The 18,978-nt window shown below is 50.0% G+C and overlaps 6 protein-coding genes across 6 annotated transcripts; 3 read left to right on the top strand and 3 right to left on the bottom strand.

The window, feature by feature from the left end:
- Positions 1-447: 447 nt before the first annotated feature.
- On the bottom strand, positions 448-1,067 carry N7458_006253 (nuclear transport factor 2 family protein; the record flags this gene model as incomplete). The annotated part of the gene is made up of 2 exons (XM_056909635.1): positions 448-486; positions 546-1,067. The coding sequence occupies 2 exons, from the start codon at positions 1,065-1,067 to the stop codon at positions 448-450; spliced, it is 561 nt and encodes a 186-aa protein (XP_056765339.1).
- Positions 1,068-2,169: 1,102 nt separating this feature from the next.
- On the top strand, positions 2,170-3,558 carry N7458_006252 (uncharacterized protein; the record flags this gene model as incomplete). The annotated part of the gene is made up of 4 exons (XM_056909634.1): positions 2,170-2,292; positions 2,358-2,814; positions 2,871-2,957; positions 3,023-3,558. The coding sequence occupies 4 exons, from the start codon at positions 2,170-2,172 to the stop codon at positions 3,556-3,558; spliced, it is 1,203 nt and encodes a 400-aa protein (XP_056765338.1).
- A 939-nt stretch (positions 3,559-4,497) lies between these two features.
- Positions 4,498-7,353, bottom strand: N7458_006251 (condensin subunit BRN1; the record flags this gene model as incomplete). The annotated part of the gene is made up of 4 exons (XM_056909633.1): positions 4,498-6,462; positions 6,522-7,086; positions 7,147-7,261; positions 7,344-7,353. The coding sequence occupies 4 exons, from the start codon at positions 7,351-7,353 to the stop codon at positions 4,498-4,500; spliced, it is 2,655 nt and encodes an 884-aa protein (XP_056765337.1).
- A 590-nt stretch (positions 7,354-7,943) lies between these two features.
- N7458_006250 (sodium/calcium exchanger protein) lies at positions 7,944-10,990 on the top strand (the record flags this gene model as incomplete). Its single annotated transcript, XM_056909632.1, has 2 exons — positions 7,944-7,961; positions 8,075-10,990. 2 exons carry the CDS (start codon positions 7,944-7,946, stop codon positions 10,988-10,990), a joined length of 2,934 nt encoding a protein of 977 aa, XP_056765336.1.
- A 1,790-nt stretch (positions 10,991-12,780) lies between these two features.
- On the top strand, positions 12,781-15,547 carry N7458_006249 (uncharacterized protein; the record flags this gene model as incomplete). The annotated part of the gene is made up of 3 exons (XM_056909631.1): positions 12,781-12,897; positions 12,966-13,467; positions 13,524-15,547. The coding sequence occupies 3 exons, from the start codon at positions 12,781-12,783 to the stop codon at positions 15,545-15,547; spliced, it is 2,643 nt and encodes an 880-aa protein (XP_056765335.1).
- Positions 15,548-16,332: 785 nt separating this feature from the next.
- On the bottom strand, positions 16,333-18,022 carry N7458_006248 (uncharacterized protein; the record flags this gene model as incomplete). The annotated part of the gene is made up of 2 exons (XM_056909630.1): positions 16,333-17,615; positions 17,668-18,022. 2 exons carry the CDS (start codon positions 18,020-18,022, stop codon positions 16,333-16,335), a joined length of 1,638 nt encoding a protein of 545 aa, XP_056765334.1.
- Positions 18,023-18,978: the final 956 nt, after the last annotated feature.

Genomic DNA, 18,978 nt, shown 5'->3' with positions numbered 1-18,978 from the left:
CCTTTGATTTAACGCCATATTATCTCTAATTGGTAGGATTGTTTAGCGATGTAGTTTCATATGAGTCTTTCCAATATGAGAATCTATAAGCCGTCCTTTTGCCGATCTACGTTCTTCATCTTTCTATGTCATTACAGTCGTATGGCTATTGGGCAAGTCGGGTTAATTACGTGTTTCGGCACCTTCCCCTTCATCGCGGACTCTAAATCCTAAAACAACGTGAAGCTAAGGAATGGAAAAATATCCCCGGCCCTTGGTTAACGGTAAACTGGCAACATGGCACGATAAAATTATAGTTAGATTTCACTCAGTCGATGAGCATTCGCTGTCTGAACACTTTTGTTTTCTTACCAAAGGGATAGACTTCTAACAAATATTATCTAATTATGAGTTACAGAAGAGCGGCTGAATATCAAAACAAGACCCCTGTTGAAAGTCCAAGTCCAACTAACACAAAAAGACGGTCTCGTTGCCGATCTGGGGGCCCTACATTTGGATTGAGTTAGTATCTCCATCAGTGGTAATTGGCAGGGAACTAGACGAACCATATAAACCAGGTTTCGATGGGCAATCCGCCAGGTACCACTCGACTGACGCTCCCAGTTATCCTGATATTGACCATATGCATACAACACCTGGCCCTCAGTCTGTCCCTTTCCAAAGTGCGCGGCACGGAAATACGTCACCGATCTAGCAGTGATCGGGGAAAGGATATCAATCCATTGTGTGCCGAGAAGATGCTGCGTGGTCACGCATGCGAGACTAGTTTGCAGCACGGATTGGATTGACGACAGCGGGGTCAACACGTTGAGGGGCGCGGAGTAGTTGGCTACCGCGTTGGTGGTAAAGACCTTACTAAGCGCGTCGAAGTTCTTGCCATCGATAGCGAAAGGATAGATCGCTAGTGTGTTTCGGATTGCCTCGATCGTGCCGGCGTCGGTATAGACCTCGGGCGTGCAGCCATCGGCAAGGGATGACAGATCAATGGGGGCGACGTCGGTAGTCGTGGATGCCAGGACCGAGATAGCCGCGGCGAGGGACAGAGCGCAGAAGGAAAGAAGCTTCATTTTGTACACGGAAGGATTGAACGAATATAAGCAGAGGCAAGGATAGAAGGAAAGAGTGTGGATGTTGTCCTCTGGTATGGGAGATATTCTTGCATCTTATGGTTCTCACACCTCACGACTAGTCTCGGTTGTGTTTCCCCTGAGATCCAAAATGCAGGCACCGTTCGTTTTCGGTTACATTTAATGCAATACAGGAGCTAGAGCGTTGCCAGCGAGACAATGGACCAATTGGAATAGTTCGCGAAGCTAAGAGTACAGATCGATCAAGGGTCGATTCGGGAGGATGATATTAATCGAGGACAAGGTGGGGAGGCGGGGAACGTTATGACAGGACGGAAGGGGTCGCTTCGCCTCTAGGGTCCCTTCGAAGTGGAACCAGAAGCTGATATAGGCATCGCTGTAACGCTGCGATGTCTGAGCCTCGCTACTCCCTTAATTGACTGTTTTCCGGGAGGGCTGCATGACTAGTCGGCCTCGGGCATGGCTAGCCTGAAGTAAAAGACGAAATACCAAATGCTGCACTGGGGTCTGCGATTTTACTAAATCTGATCAGGGAAGACTTACTTTGCCTACTGGGCGGTTCCTATCTCGTACTGCTCTCCCCAAGGTGAATTGAGTCAATAGGACAATAAACGCAAGATTGCCATTTTATCAGGGCTCGTCAATATTTAGGTGTAGGTTCTAACTCTTTCAGTAACGGCCGCCTTGTAACCGAAACGCCTCAAGGGGTCCAATCCCAGGAATTGGCCCCCAAATTAGCCCGAAGTGTGGCCTTAGATGGAGCTATGCACCAATTTGTTCAAGCCCTGTTGCATGAGGGCCATTGTTGTATACAGGGTCGCTCCTCTGACTCTATGTTATTGGCGGCTTCTTCTACACAATTCTTTGCATTATTCCGACAGGGAGGAATCCTGACGAGGCGAGACATTCGAAAAAGAACCCTGAACGCCAAGGTGGTCTTTATTAATTTCATACTGCGCTGGTCCAGTTCGTGTTCCCTCTTTGTCGTAAATTCTTAAGTTTTGAGCACTCCCCAGGTAAATGGAAGACCTCTTCCTTTGGTCGACCATCGCTATCAACACCTCGCCGAGCATTTTGTTAAATGACTCCGGGTCTTGAGAGAAGCCCAGTCATGGATACGACTCTCGGATACCTCTCCTCCAGCTGGGAGAAACGAGCGGAGGCCACGATGGAAGCGCCATTAATATCTGAACAAGGCCAGACGGTAAGCAATTTTGCAACGGCATGGGATGAAGAACGACCATATTAACATCACTTTGATGACTCTAGGCACTCCTATGGATCGGCGTCGTTCTTTCGTTTATTCTGGTCATCATTCGAACACATACTCAATACCAGAGCAGCAAGCAGTTATTCGTCAACGACTACTGGATATTCTTCGCTGTGCTCTGTCACTTGGCAACCGCTATTGTCTACCAAATCGCCATGGCGCCAATGTATGAGCTCACATATATCGGGGCAGGGTTGAGACTACCAACAGAGGGATTCATGGACCGAGCATCGCTTTTTCTCAAATTACAGTATGCTGCCGATCTTCTCTTATGGACCACATTATGGTCGGTCAAATTTTCGCTTCTTTTCTTCTTCTGGCGATTGTTCGACTCGGTGAACTCTTCCATGAGGTTATTCTGGTGGATTATGTGTGGAGTCACCGCGTCGACTTGGATCACAAGTGTGGTATTGCAGGAATTTGCCTGTGACCCTATTCGCGACTTTTTCACGCTGGGTAGGAGATTCACAACTTTTTCTTGCACATTTAGCCTATGTTCTGACTCGAGCCAGGCAAATGCTCCTCTGCGCAAGACATCTTTTTCTCCAATCTTGTTTTCCGTTTTTCAGTCGGGACTGACATCGCAGGTGATATTTGCAGTAAGTAATCCCTCATCGTCCTGGGTAAACTTCATATCCCCATACTAACCAGGCATATTACATAGTCATGATTATCCCCTTCCCACTGCTCCACAAGTTAAAGGTCAACCGTCGAAAGCGCTTGATTCTAATCGCCGTCTTCTCCCTACCAATCATTCCAATCATGTTTGCTATCCTACGTCTCGTCATGACCAACCCGAAAACGCACAACGTCGATCCGATAAAATTCCAACTCTTTTCAATGTTAGAAAATACGTCTGCAATCGTTACCTCCTGCCTACCTGCTTTCCGATTATTCATCGTCAATACGCACAGTTCCACGGTTCACAGCGACTCTCGACCCTCCCACCGGTACTCGCGAGGGATTGGTGGTTCATACAGAAATTATGGGGAATTAACACAAGCCAAGAAAGATGGTGGAATTCCTCTGGGCTCCTTTACCCAGTCAAATTTTGATTCATATCATGAGCCAAACGTCATTCATGATAGAGCAGTAGTTGGGAAAGGGGTCTCAGTGGACAGCGATGAGGAGGCTCTTAACCCTCGCTACCCCACGCCTAATTACGGTGTTCTAGTTACAAATGAATATCATGTTACTTAACCGAAGATTAGAGATAGAGAAAGACTCATTTTGCCCAGGAAATAGAGATATTTAGACAATTAACACATTTTCTCTTGATTAGATCATGATTGGTGCCTAGCCGGGCAATACCATGCGAGACTCGATGCTGGAATTCAAATAAAGAGAAGACGTCCCTTGCTAATGAAGTGAAGCGAGGGACGCTCTCGTCTTGCTATTGTTATGTGTTTCTTCCTCAGAGACCATTAATCTCCTAGTTCACGTTCCTCCTGGCCTAGTATGTGGTCTACCGCAGGCCTTTGTTGTTGTTATGTGTGCCACTGCGGAATCGTTGCTAGGCTTGATCAGTTAGTTTTCAACCGATGCATGAGGTCTCATCACGTAAAGCCCTTCCCCGAAGTCAATGCTTGAAAGTGATTGAGAGACATTGCTCTCTCGGCTTCATCGAAGCCATAGACATTCAATCTGCCGTAAATCAGGGGCTCAAGGGTGCCAGTCAACGACGACAGACAGAGGTGCATAGGACTAAGGGAGCACGGGTATCTTCAAAAAAAAGCTGATATCAAAGCCGGGATCTTTGGAGGAAGATTTGTTACCATAAGGTGGGTATGAATGAGGATAATAGATACCTCATCCTGCAAAAACTGCAGGGTTAATAGCTCAAACGCAGTCAGATCTGGGCATGGAGCCTTATGGATGACCCAGGTAATTCGTTTGGATCCCACTGAAGGGAGGCCTACTCGAACATATGTGGATTGAAGAAAATGCGAATAGTCTGCATTGGTAAGCGGTAAAAATCCATAGAAAAATACCAGAGCGCCACTGTGCAAAGAAGACGAAACCACCCAACTCCAAATGATCTACCAAAATCCCGTTCTGTCCGTCATTCGTGACCAACATAGTGGCTTGGGCACATCTAATCCAAACAAAAGACTGTACATGCATATCAAGTACCGACTCTCACATGCCTCCCTCTTCCAGGACGGCGTGAGCATCGCGACTGACGAATATCTCCTCCAAACTCATGGCATCATGGGATATCTGGTCCATGTCACTCTCTAGAACAAGACCCTGTTCATTGGCTAGATGAAGCAGACAAATGAAACCAAATGACGTGCTGATATCACGAAGCATCTCGGCGGGATAGACCCCCTTCAAACTGTTCATGATCTGTGTGAAGCGTAGTCGGCCATCCTTATCGGAATCGCTAGGCTTGTTCGGGCTGCTCGCTTGAGGAGTTGGAGGGACCGGCTCATCAGCCTCGCTGTCAGGTTCAGGTGGGACGTCACTTGATACAGCTCCTGGTTGTGAGGCAGAGCTGAATTCTGAGGCAGTGACTAGACGCTCGCCCATGCCCTTCCACATCTCGACCTTAAGGCGTCGTACGTCCACCTTCTTAGCCACCCGTGCATAGTTGACATAGTCTGGTCGTGCACGGCGTCCACCTTGGGTCACAAGCTGAGATCCATATCCGCCTGCGCCAGGACGGCCTGGCGTTGCACCAACCATGTTAAGCAACGCGGTGATGCCGGTGGCATTACCGACAGCAGTTCCAGGACGGCCCTCAGCAGCCGGAGACAGCATCTCTCGCGCATCCGCAAATGGAAGATTATCGTCGTCATCATCAAGATCCATGCCGTTCGGGAAAGCAAGGCCGTCGTCGTCCGCGAAGAAATTAGCATCGTAAGCACCGCCAACGCCCTCATCGGCGGTGGTATCTTCTGTCTTGTGGTTTGCCCAGAATGCCTCGTCCATGTCGCCGTTCCCAGATACTTGCTCAGGTCTAACGTTTTGTGTCCGCCTGCCTAGGAGCTTCCTTGATCCCATACGGGCCTTGGGCTTCAGGAACAGACTTAGCAGGCTCTTGGAGTTGAAATGCTTATCGTCAGGCAGCAAGTTACGGCCCTTGGTTTTCCATTGCGTCTTCGGGATGGAGATCGCAGAGTTGGAACTAGCAGGGGTGTAAATGAGTTCAGCAATGGCAGGATCAAGCGGCGCAGAGAAGTCAATTTCAAACGGCTCCTTCTCCTTGCGCTGTTTCGGTGCCGAACTCGTGTCCTTGGCGGCAGTCGTATCTTTGATCCTTCGAATCTTCCAATGTTCGGGACCGGCCCAGTTCTTCTGAAGTGCATTGTCGAAGTAGCTGAGTATACTCTCGTGGTCTTGTTTGCTGGGTTGATGAGACATGGAAATAGCAAAGGTATCCTCGTCCACCATTTCTTCATCGCCATCGGCATCCTGACCATCGTGGTCAAGTCGGTGAACTTTGAGCATGGGCTCCAAGGCGGCCTCTCGTGCCCAGGCCTCTCCACCGTCACCGAAGCCAGCATCCTCGCTCAGGTCAAAACCACCGAGATCGTCGTCGTCAAAGCCGACGGCATTGTCATCGTCTAGCATTATACCAGACGGGTCTTCTTGTCCACCCTCGCCTTCGTTGGCCTTGTCATGCCTCCACTCCTCTGGAGCCTTAAGCAGAGGAATATCCAGGTTTCCACTGGGATCACCAAGATCAAAGTTCTTCAAGGAGGGGCAAATATCTTGCTCGCCAAGGCGATCGAGATCCGGGAAGAACTGACTAGCAAGGGTCGCAAGATCAATGTCTGAGTCGTCATCAAAAGTATCGCTAGCCTGTTGTGTAGGTTTTGATTTTTCCTCGCTCTGGGATTCAGGATCCATGGACTCCTGGCGATCACCATCACCTTCAGCAGTTTTTGAGCTATCATCAACGGCATCATCACTACTGTCGAACACAATCCTTCCATGCCCATCGATAGCGAGGTGATTGAGAAGCAAGCCCTTGGCTCCACCCTCATCGAAATCTGCGGAGGCCTTCTTGAAGAGAGGATCGACGGCAAATTCCAGCTCAAACTTCTTCAGTTGTAATGAGTTGAAAGACGGGGCGAGTGTGGCTTCATGCGATCGGGTCTAGAGAGGTCGTTCAGTCAGTATGAGGGCCACGAAAATGGTAGCGCAGTATGCCGCACCTTCTTGCGCGACTTGCGCCCTCCACCCTCTTCACCGTCCTCATCTTCATCCCCATCTTCTCCCTCGGCCTCATTATCGCGAGCGCGCTTATCGCGACTGTCAGCCAGGCCACTGAGGAGCTTTCCCGTCTCAGTCGCAACACTATCGACACGGCTTGTATAGATCTTCACACAGCCATCGAGTGTGCAACTAGCCTTCTGGAAGTTGACACCGTCTCCTTCTTTCAAAAGCGACATGTCGTGGAAGTAGTCGATCAGGGCGAAGTTCCAGGAGTTGTTTGCATTGATCTTATTATCGGTAGCCATCTTCATCCATTCTTCAAAGTTCGCCAGAATGGGTACGCGTTTCATGGGCGTCACACCCCGGCCACTGACATCGCTTTCGCGACCGCGATGGTTGGATCCTCGAGGCGTCGCGGGGCTATCGTCGCTTCCTTCGCGGTATCGACGGGCGGGCATAGGCGTCTTGACTGCGGCCTTGATCTGATTCATCTGGCGGTCGTGGAGCGCTTGTCTGGCCTCCATCCGCGCTGCTTTCTCTCCCATATCATCGTTAAGGGGAATTCTGATGGCGGGTTAGCTTTCCGCGAGCCCCGTTGCCTGGCAAAGCTTTTGGTGTACGTACTTGATGGGCGCGTTCTTCTGAGGGGTGGAGTTCCCGCCGCCTGAGCGGCGGTGGGCTTTTATTCGCGACACGAGGCATGGTTGCAGTTTCCCCCGATCGGGGATAACGAGATGCGCTGGTGTCGAAGGAGGTGTGGGGGTGGTGGTTGCAGTCGCAAGAGGGGTGGGCCAAACAAATGAGGAAGTCAACAAACATACGGCGGGGCATAGAGACCAGCCATGCACACTATCACGTGCTATCAGTATTGGATGCCGTAAAGATAAGGCATCAACCCCAGGAAACAGTCACGGAACCTTTAAGTTTTCGTAAATCGTCATCGATACGAGCTCCCTTCATCATTATTATTCAATTTCGAATACCTACCGATCAGGTTCAATATCGTACATTTGGTCCTCTTATCTCCGTGTCCTGTTGTTTTCTATATTTGTTTGAGAGAGGATGTGCCAAACATGCGCGTCGAAATCGTGCACTGCCCCACTCCTCTCCGCGATTGCTAGGCTGACATCACTGAGCTCACCGCATTGGTAGGGACAAGTCAACGCCAGCTCAATGGAGCCCGATCTTGGTGCTTGACTTATTTTCCCTGGTCATATCGCTATATACACCACTTGTCCAAAGATCCCCTTGGTTCGCCCTGGGTCCAACATGCAGCTGTCTCGGATTCCATCATGAACCGGTTACCATCCATCCTGCGGCCCCCCGGTCAGACCCTCGATACTCCGTTCGGCCGTTCTACGCATCGGTGCTGGTAATTACGGTCCTCGCGGTTGTCAGCTGGACTGTGGTGGGGTTTGGGAATGGACAAGCACATGAGCGTACAGCAGCTGGTGTATCTCTACGGCGAGCTGACGAACCAGAGGTATTCCCCCTTGTCTCTCGTGGTATGGTCAATGAAGCTAACCGTGCCCTCGTGTGACCAACATCATAGTGTCGGCTAGTTCGCAATGCCAAAGATCAATGTGCATATGTACGCGAAAACTGTCCAGACCATCAAGATGGCCTCCTCTCCTACCTACAGCTCTATTATTGCGCCTTGCCCGATGCCAAACCAGTGGCATTCATTATCATCGTTCTCTGGCTGTCGCTACTTTTCAGTACTATCGGTATTGCGGCAAGTGACTTCCTGTGCATTGACTTGAGTACACTGGCGAGCGTCCTCGGGCTCAGCGAAAGCCTTACTGGCGTCACGTTTCTCGCATTCGGAAATGGCAGCCCTGATGTCTTCTCTACTTTCGCCGCCATGCGATCGAATAGTGGGAGCTTAGCGATTGGAGAGCTGATTGGGGCGGCGACTTTCATCACATCTGTGGTAGCGGGCTCCATGGCTTTGGTTCGACCGTTTAAGGTCGCGCGACGGAGCTTCGTCCGTGATGTTGGGTTTTTCGTGGTCGCAGTCAGCTTTAGCATGCTCTTAGTCGCTGATGGTCGCCTCCAAGCTTGGGAGTCAGCTGCAATGGTTGCCTTGTATGTCTTTTACGTGATTCTGGTTGTTAGCTGGCACTGGTATCTCGTTCGGCGCCGCCGAAAGAACGAACGAGACTTGGCAGCCCGAACTCACTTTCATATCCCGGACAACCAGGAGTTGGAGATCGAGCAGCCAGTAGAAGATGATGATCCAGGCGTGGCTTCAGAATCTCGCAGTCTTCTCCGTGGAGCGTCGACGGACGATTTCGATCTTCTAGAAAGCGCAGGTGGCATCCCAGCTTGGAAGGAAGAGGATGAGGAAGATGACGAGACACGAAATCGGTATTTGGCAGAGATTCGTGACAATATGCATGTCTATCGGCCCGCGACCTTGTCAAGGCGAAATACCATCAATCCGATTCGTGCGAGTATAGTCGGTGCACTCGAATTCCAATCAGTGCTTCAGTCTCTTCGGAAGTCGAGAACTATCAGGGACAATCCAACGATCAGCCTAAGTAGTTACTCCGACGATGACGACAATTCCTCTCAACCCTTTGATACGCGTTCAATAGCATCGCATCCCCGTGCTACCAGACCAAGTACTATCAACGACCGCCTTTCACCGCTCAGTGCAGAGGGATCACGGGCCCGAGCCGTCTCAGCGAATGACGCCGACGGGTTGGAGATTGACGCTAGTGTCTTTGATCGACAACGTCAAGCTCCTCTTCTGACCGTGAGACGTCCATCCAATGAGCCTGCAGAAGGATCTGGGGACATGCGGACTTTTCAACTTCCTCGTATCGATACCAATGTTTTATTGACTGCCTCTCCGTCATCGTCAGAGCATCCATCGCCAAACACAAGTCCTACAATTGGCCCGGCTATCCCTCAAATACCAGACCTGCTTGCTCCGCCCGGGCCTTTTAGCTCACCGAATTATCAAACCTCAGCAACGCAGGGCCGCTCTCCACGGCCAATGTCACCACGAGGAGGCAGTGGGAGCTACCACTCTGGGACTGGTCCAGAAAGCTCGGCTGTACCTTTTCCCGCATTCGCCGACAACCCCCCTGCTCCAACATCTCGTGCTCCCAGTATCCGCTTGCCCAATCCAGTGGCGAGTCCGTCCGAGCAACTCATGATTCATGACGACCTGTATGACACGGCCAATGACAACGCGTCTTTGAAGGGACCTTTGATGAAGTGGTGGCCTAGTTCGGTTCTTCCTCCTGCTGCGCAAATCGGTTGCACGCTATTTCCCACCTTGGCTGGCTGGAAATCCAAGAACATAGCAGAACGGCTGTTGGGAATAATTGCTGCGCCAAGTGTATTCCTCTTAACAATCACTGTCCCAGTCATCGAACCTCAAGTGTCCGAGTCCGACGAACCTGATCCAGTTCTTGCCGTTATCATTGAGCAAGTAGGCGATGACGGTAACCCGACGCCTAGAGTCAGACTACCAGCAGACAGTCCGACCTTTTACCCGATTGGGCATGAGCATGTTGAGTCTTTCCCAGATGGACCTACCGTGCGCATACACCCCCGCCGCAAGTCCACGCATCATGAACTTGCACCTCGCCCACGCTGGGATTCCGAGCTGCCGGCCGTGCCACATCCACCCCCAGATGCGGCTTGCGTGGTATCCAAGGATTGGAATCGCTGGCTCATTGCAATCCAGCTCTTCACTGGGCCTTTCTTTGTCATTCTCATTGCCTGGAGTACCGTAGATGAGACGTTGGATCTCAGGAACCTTATTCTGCCTTCATTGGTAGCCCTTCTCTTCTCATTTATTTGTCTGAGTGTCCTCATTACGACTACCCGTCGCCGCCGAACATGGCACCGTCATAGCCATGTTGATCATTCATACTTCCGCCCGCATGAAACACCTGAACTATCCAAACCTCAGGCTCTTCCATCTGGATGGCGACCTTTCCTTTCCATGCTCGGGTTTCTAGTTGCAATTTCTTGGATTGCAACTATCGCCACAGAAGTTGTCTCTGTGCTCAAGACCATCGGTGTTATTCTGAACATCTCTGACTCACTGTTGGGATTGACGATCTTCGCGGTCGGTAACTCGCTCGGCGATCTCGTCGCCGATATCACCGTCGCCCGACTGGGATACCCTGTGATGGCATTGAGCGCCTGCTTCGGCGGACCCATGCTCAATATCCTCTTGGGCATCGGTCTTGGGGGTCTATATATGACTCTAAGCCCGGGTAAGTCATCTCCTAAACATGACGAGACGATGGTTCGGGTTCCCTATGAAATCAAACTCTCCAAGTTACTAGTCATCAGTGGTGCCACACTTTTGTTTGTTCTCATTGGTCTTTTGATTGTTGTTCCACTTAACAACTGGCGTATGGATCGTAGGATCGGATGGGGTCTGATTGCAGTTTGGTGTGTGAGTACCTTAGGGAACGTCATTGCGGAGGTTGTATCATGATTTAATAACTTTGATCTTTTGCATCGAATGGCACATTTTCTTGATTTATGCGCGACAACAGAGTTGATTTGTGGCGAGCATATGTTTTGTGCATTCCATTTCCTGGAGATTATTGATTCTGCGGTCTTCATCATCTTTTATCGCATGTTCCCCAGGTCACATCTTCTTCCATCTCAAGTTCTGAACGCATGACAATATGTACATGAATTGCATGCCTGATTCTTTCTACTTAATCTAACGATGGACTAATCTCATGACATTCTTCCTGTCATGATCATCACTCATCCATCCACCACTGGAAGTTTAATGCCTGTGTACGACGACTTTGAGGGTTGAGATGCAACCTATCAAGAGGGCGTTTGTCCACAACGGGATGAGTAGGATATGTAAGAGACGGTCTAGCATAAGCTAAGCTCCTGGGATATAAGCAGCAATCCATTGAAAGAAGTCTTGAGTCATGTTAAATTCCCTTTCGATGCCGAAAAGCCGGGTGACATCGCTGACCATGGGTACTGCACGAAATATATCTCACGACGGATGCCCGTTCTTCCAATCCAGAATCATCCAAGGTGAAAAATCATCCACGTCCGGGGCGGGCGGTTTAGACGGGAGTTGAAACCCATGTCTGATTAGAAGTCTCTATTTTCTAGCTCATATCCTTAGTGAGGTTGGATATATAAGTATTGAGTCCAGTTCTCGTGTTGATAGTAGCGTGGGCTATGATAGCCCTGATGCATTCCTCCTCCGCATAGTGGGGAAAACGTGAAGGGGAATGACAGCAACAGCGGAAAGTGTTTACTCTTGTCATTTCCTTCGGCATTCCTCTAGCGATACAGAATCATTCTTCGATAACTTAAATAGGCAAGGCATTAAAGCTACAAGAATGAACGTGCAATTGGGAAACAACTTGAAAGATCCTGTTCGACAAAGATATTGATATTGTAGCTACAGGCCACACATTCAAGAAACCTAGCTAAATTTCCACCCAATGCTTCGGTAGATGATATGCGATCTTTTATGAAAGATGAAACCCCTTTTGCTTGGCAGGCCCACGGTGGCCATGGTGCCGGGGCCAGTGGAAGGAATAACACCCCTCTCACGGAACAGTCTTGCGGCACAATGCAAGAAAAATGCACGCGCCAATGGTTCGCTCACCAGATCAATCACTCTGGAAACGGGTCATAAGGGAAAGAAATCATTTCAAGCCACCCAACTCTCGGACGGAGAAGCTTGTATGCTTACAATACTCCGTACACAATCCCCCTATTAGTGCTAAAACATGAATAATCTGCACACATCTCGCCTAGCCATTTTTGCCATGAGATGGAAAAAAGCTCCGCTGAAAAAATGACGCGATGGATCAATTGACCGATGGTCTAATCTCCGGGGCGTCTTTCACAACCATTCACAACCAGACCCTTTTTCCTGGGCCCGATGCGCTAGCTTTAATCAACGCCTGATCGGCGACTATCTATGCCGATCACCAAAAACACGAGATCCGGCCCCGCCGAGGGCTTCAGATTCAGCGCAAAACATTGCCAAAGTGTAATCAAGCCTTGCCGTGTGTTCTCGGTAGATGTGTGAACTGCGAAGGGATGGATAATAGGGGCTCGCCCAATGGCGAATCCGATCTTGCAAGATCTTGGGATCGGATATTCCATCCTTCGATTCTATGGATACAATCTTTCTTTTGTTTCAACCTCGTCACTCTTTGAATTGTTTTATTTTCAGTCGCTCTTTTTCGGATTCTTTGAGTCCAGCCATTCATTAATACACATATTTTGGTTATTATGGCCCCTGTTTGGCCATGGTTGAGCGCCTTCCTGGCTGCCCTGCCAGTGGTACTGGCAGGACATGGTGACCCCATTGCCCAGAAGTATATTGTCGAGTTTGTTGATTCTACAACTGTCCGTTTTCAATGTCCACCCAATGTACAGCTCTGTCTATACTAATCAGCAAGTTTTTTCCCCCTTAGTCGTCTGCTAGCTTCCTCACTACTCTGAAGGACTTAGGCATCCCTGCCACTCTCAACCACGACTTGTCCTTTGCTCTTTTCCACGGTGGTTCCTTCACTCTGCTGGACGACAACCAGAACGAGAGGGCAATTGTCAAGCAAATCTCCTCATGGCCCGTGGTCAAGAAGGTCTCTCCAGTTCGGGAGCTGCATCAGCCTCGGAGTGAGGTCTCTACTGTGGCCCACGGCGCGGCTGTCCGCCGTAGTGTTACCTCTCACGGCATCCGACGCCGTGATCCTACTGGCCATGAAGGCAACGACTACCCTCACATCATGGTCGGAGTTGATAAGCTTCGTCAGGAAGGCTACCTAGGAACTGGTATCCGCGTGGCGGTGGTTGACACGGGAGTGGACTACAAGCATCCTGCTCTCGGAGGCTGCTTTGGCAAAGGCTGTCTGGTGGAGTTTGGCTTCAACTTCCTAGAGAACACTACCGACCCATGGGAAGGTCGCGACGGACACGGTAGGCTCATAAATGGATATTGAGATGTCATAGATATCCTAGCTAATTTCCAGCAGGAACTCACGTCTCTGGTCTGATTGCCGCTCAGCCCAATCCTTACAACTTCACTGGCGTGGCGCCGAATGTCACCCTGGGTCATTACAAGGTCATTGGAAAGCATGTGGTAAATACCGGCACTGATATCGTCGCCGCCGCTTTCATGAAGGCCTACGAAGACAAGGCAGACATTATTTCCGCTTCCTTTGGTACGTACAAAGGCTGGAGTGACGAGCCATGGGGCCAGCTAGTTCAAAAGTTGGCCGAGGCTGGTCTTCCTTCTTTCATTGCAGCTGGCAATGACGGAAGCTACGGTCTTTTTCTCTCCTCCAATGGTGTCGACAACTCTGCCGGCATTGGAATTGGATCCGTCAACAACTTGTATAGCCCTCTCCTACTGACTGGCGCCTCTTATTCAACCCGAAACACCACCAAGGCATTTGGCTGGCAGCTCGCAGGTACCTCTGACTTCAAGAATGGCACATATGCCCTGTACCCAAGCAGCCTCAATGCCTCAGTCGTTGGCGATTCCTGTGAGCCCTGGACGGGCAATCATCCCAACCTCACTGACAAGATTGTTCTGATCCGCTACGGTGGCTGCCGCGGCAGTCAGCAGCAGGCCAACGCCGTCAAGGCCGGTGCTAAGAACATCCTCTTCTACAACAATGAGCCTGGTACCTATGAGCTGCCGGTTTCGAACCCTGCACTCACGGGCTTGGGCATGGTATCTGCCCAGACTGGCGAGAAGTGGGTGAAACTCGCCGCCTCTGGCGCCAATGTCACCCTCCACATGATCAGCGAGAAATACGCGAAGACCATCTTCATCAACGAGACTAACCCTCAATCCGGTGGTCAAATCAGTGAATTTACTCAGTGGGGCCCCAGCAACGAGATTCTCCCCGTGACGGCCGTTTCTGGTGTAGGTGGATCCATCTTGTCGACTTGGCCAGTCCCCGTGGGCAGCTATGCCGTGGAGAGTGGTACCTCGATGGCGACCCCCTTCGTTGCTGGCTGCATTGCTCTCTTGATGGAGGCTCGTGGCAAGGGCAAGGTTTCTCCTGCCGAGATCAAGTCTCTACTTTCGACTACTGCCAACCCTAACGTCTTCCATGACGGTGTTACAGCGTCCCCCTTCCTGGGATCCGTTGCGCAGCAGGGTGGAGGTCTCATTGATGCTTACAAGCTTGTGCACACCGCCACCAAGTTCAATGTGAGCACTATCTCGTTCAATGACACCCAGCACATCGTCCCAGCCTATATTCAGATTAACAACACCGGCTCCTCGCCGCGTGTTTATACTGTTGGCCACGTTGGTGCTGCTACTGTCTACACGCTCCCCGAAAACAGCTCTATCCCCCAGAAGAACAAGCTTGGTGATTTCGTGGACCGTACTACCAACGGTGCCTCACTCAAGTTCAGCTCGTCAAGCGTGCTTGTCGCTGCTGGCGGCTCCGCCGTGGTAAAGGTCACTGCTACTCCCCCGAAGGGCCTTATCTCCCACCGTATCCCAGTCTATAGCGGGTATATTACCTTTAATGGAACGAGCTCTAACGACTCCTTCTCCGTTCCTTACTTGGGTGTTGCCACCGCTATGCGCAACGTGACCATCCTGGACACTAAGGAAGGTAGCATGTACCTCACCGACAGCGCCACCAACGAGCGCGTTCAAGCCAACCAACAATTCGTTCTTCCCAACGAAAATGCTCCTATCAACCAAGCAAACACCAGCTACCCCATCTTCCAGACCAAGCTTTCTATGGGCACGGATTTGCTTCTCATCGGTGTCAAAGCTGCCAATAGCAGCACTATCTTCCCCGTGGCTGCCCCGAAGACGGCCCTTCCTCGGACTGTTAAGGGTCTTACTGATCTCAAAGCCACTTCTTTCACGGGTCAGCTGGCAAATGGCTCATATGTCCCCGCTGGCAATTACTCGCTTGTTGTGCGTGCGCTGAAGATCTTTGGCAACCGTGCTAATCCGAGGGATTATGATACTGTGAAGACAGTCAACTTTGGGATTACATACGCACCTGCCCCTGCTAATTAATGCTTGTTGTGAAGACATATCGGGAGATGCTTCTTATCCACGCATGTTCAAGGATTGTTGACGCATCTCGGCACTTTTTCATTCTCGAATAATCTTTGATCTCTTCGGCAGGATGGTTGGAAGACATGTTATGATCCAATCTAATAAAGCACTGCCGCTCCACTTTCGCATATATCAAGCTCTAATATAACCTGGTCGTCGAATGGATTGTGAATACTCGCTTGACATACAATAATAAATCTGAGTTGGGAGAAAACCCTACGAAAATTTGTTTTCAGTGCATGGCGGTCAATCAGCGCATATTGGAAAATGATCAAGTTGTAATTACCTTGTCCGTCTCGCCTTCAGACGGGCCAGGATGCCTGGAGCCGATATCAAGGCAACGAGGATGTTCCAGGACAATGTTTGACACATTTGGATTCGGATGATAAGTAAGCTATTGTTGTAAATGAGTAGAGTGGATAGTCACACTGATGGGGTTTGGAAAAAATTGTAGGGGTTTTTTTAATGAAATAATAATGAAATGTACGACGCTAGAGTATTTATACCCAAAACAAGAATTGAGTGACAACAAATAGTAGTGCAACATAGAAACGAGAGACTACGAGATCAAACGTCAATGGGGCGAGGTCGGGTCTTCGGTCATCAAGGATGATTGAGAGCGGAGGTTACGGAAGTGCATAAAAGGGTAACAAATATAGCAACTGATACAACAGCAACAACCATACAATCACAAACAAGAGTCGGTGACATGCACAAGTCACCAACTCAATATCATCCACCATTTAATCCCTGGTGTGAACCAACTTGCCCTGAACCCACACATTTTTAACATTGCGATCATCGCCACTCCACATCCATTTCTGAATCTGTTCCTGCCAAGTCTCATCCCCAAACAAATCCACATTACCAACAGGACCCGATGCATCCACACGCTTCACAGTAACTGCACGCGCCTCCACAGAACTTCCATCAAGGGGACTGACCGTATTATTCGGAACAGAGCCTAGCTCGATCAACTGCGCATCCCAAATCATACCCTTATCGAAACCACCAATATCATCGGCCATATCGACGACGGCTGCACCACCCCGGGTAGCAAGGTAAAGACTCTCATCCACGGAAAGCTTCTCCGTGCCGTTGGTCGAGACATTCCCCGTCATGGTCTGATACTCAGAGCTATACTGAAGGAGACGCGAGACGAGGCAGGCCTGGCGGGCAGCTTCGAGGATACTCGGGCTGTATCCACCGCTAACGTCTGTGCCTAGGCCAACGGTGAGACCCTCGTTGAGCAAGATACGGACAGGAGCGAGACCAGAGCCAAGAGCGGAATTAGAGGCTGGGCAGTGGGAGATCTTCGAATCTCGTTGGCGGATCAGGGTGCGTTCGTCTTTGGTGAGGTGCACGCCGTGGGCGAGGATGGTACGGGATGTGAGGAGGTGCGCTTTATCGTAGACGTCGGCATAGCTGGATGATTCTGGGAAGAGTTGCTGGACGAGGGCTATTTCGTCTAGGGTTTCGGCGATATGAGTTTGGATGTGGAGGGGCGGGTTGTAGGATGCGGCGAGTTTGCCGAGACCGTCGAGGGAGGCGTTGCTGCAGCTTGGTGCAAATCGGGGGGTGATGATTGGATTGATCAATGTTCCGTTCGGGTCGAGAGTTTGGATATATTCGATTGTGGATTTGGTCGCGTTGAGACCTTGTTCGGCGGATTGGTCGACGTAGTAGCTTGGGCATTCATCTTTGTTGTCCATACAGACACGACCGATAAAGGCGCGTTGGCCGTGGGAGTGGCATAGTGCGGCGAGAGCGTTGGTGGCTGGGACATGGATCGTCGCAAAGTAGGATGCACAAGTTGTGCCGTGGGCCAGAGTGCGAGCGACGACCTCATCGTAGACACGCAGTCCCTCTGGAGGTGTGTCTTTGGGGTCTGTCTGTTGGTTGTTGGGATCCGACTTGGAACCGAAGCTTGCCTCCGTGGGATAAGTGTATTCGTTTAACCAGTCCAATAGTCCCGATGAGCCGAAAAGGCCAATGTTGGGGAACTGTGGTGCATGGATATGGGTGTCTATATAGTAAGTCAGCAGTGCCGAAGGATGAATGAAAGAGATACAACCTACCAATAAATCCAGGGAAGAAGAACTCATTCCGAGCATCGTTGGACTCAACAACTTGGACCTGAGTCCCCTTGCTAGTACTAGTGCCATCGGTCCATCCGTGACTTGACAGGAATGATTGAAAACTGGCATCGTCATTGACGGACCAGTCGTATCCTTTGATACGTCCATCTGCAGAAGATACCCAAAGGACACCCTGGTTGCGATCAAGCTCCGGTTTGTCCGAAGTCGAGTTCAAACGTGGAAGATGAATGAAAGTGCCACGATAGACGGTGAATGGGTATGTCGCAGCGGTGGCACTGCACGCATTGAGCAATGCAAGCACCCCGACTGAAACTGGAGCTAAGTTCGCAAACATGATGGAAATGAGTGAAACGAGTATAGATCGATGCGCTATCTCTACCTGGATATCTTCATTTTCTCGAGGATATCGCCGACTGATATATCTTCATTGAAACAGCCGGAAATTGAAGGGTCATCATCTTGGACACTTGAAAGGAAAGATGCCATGGGGAAATGATTGAGTATGATGATATCCAGAAAAGGCAGGCATAGCAATCGAATGTTGCAGTGTGAAGGCTGTACCTGCTTGATGGGAAGACGATCTTCAGGGCTGCAGAAACAGCCATCGATAATATGAAGTCGATATAGGGAGTGTGAGACAGCGAGATCAACAGGGCGTGATAATCGAGAATATTCTGGGCTCGGTGTTCGGCTGCTTCCGACTGATCGCTGGTCTTACAAATTTAGAGGCAGAAAGGATACAAATGAGTAAGGATGTACAAAAGAGGGTAGTGAGAGGAATAGTGATCAGGGGCTGTGCACAATCAGGTTTATCTGACACTATGAACGAGTTGAACAAGATGATTGACGGAAACTTGAGACCTGATGCAGCAATTGACAGCGAGGCTGTCGCGGTGGATGTGTTAGTCGTAATGAGAGGAACCAATCAATGAAGGAGCGTTGGCCTCCCATCAGCAAGTCGTCTTCCATTGCTCCTCTACCAGCACTAGAAAATGTTCCCTTGTATCATCTTCTTGGAAACACAAGAGAATACAACGTCCTCAACGACATACTGGCGCTAAATGCCAACATATTCTCTGCTATTTACGATCATGAAGAGATTCGCTAGAACATTACTTTGTAATCTGTCCTTCCTTGCAGAAATGGATTACTGGAGATCATCACAGCAATGTTGATCTTCATTTAGTCGGATTGATAACTGAATGTGTCTAAAAATGGCCCTATCCCAGGCTCCAGCAGCCAACGATAGTTAGTTAATCGAAGCCTTAGTCACTGCGCCTTTGCCTTGTT

This window comes from Penicillium daleae, assembly GCF_028827525.1.
Source record: "Penicillium daleae strain IBT 16125 chromosome Unknown utg000006l_segment0_segment0, whole genome shotgun sequence".
Lineage (NCBI taxonomy): Eukaryota > Fungi > Ascomycota > Eurotiomycetes > Eurotiales > Aspergillaceae > Penicillium > Penicillium daleae.
Note: the sequence above shows the minus strand (reverse complement) of the source record. Positions and strands in the feature narration are given on the sequence as shown.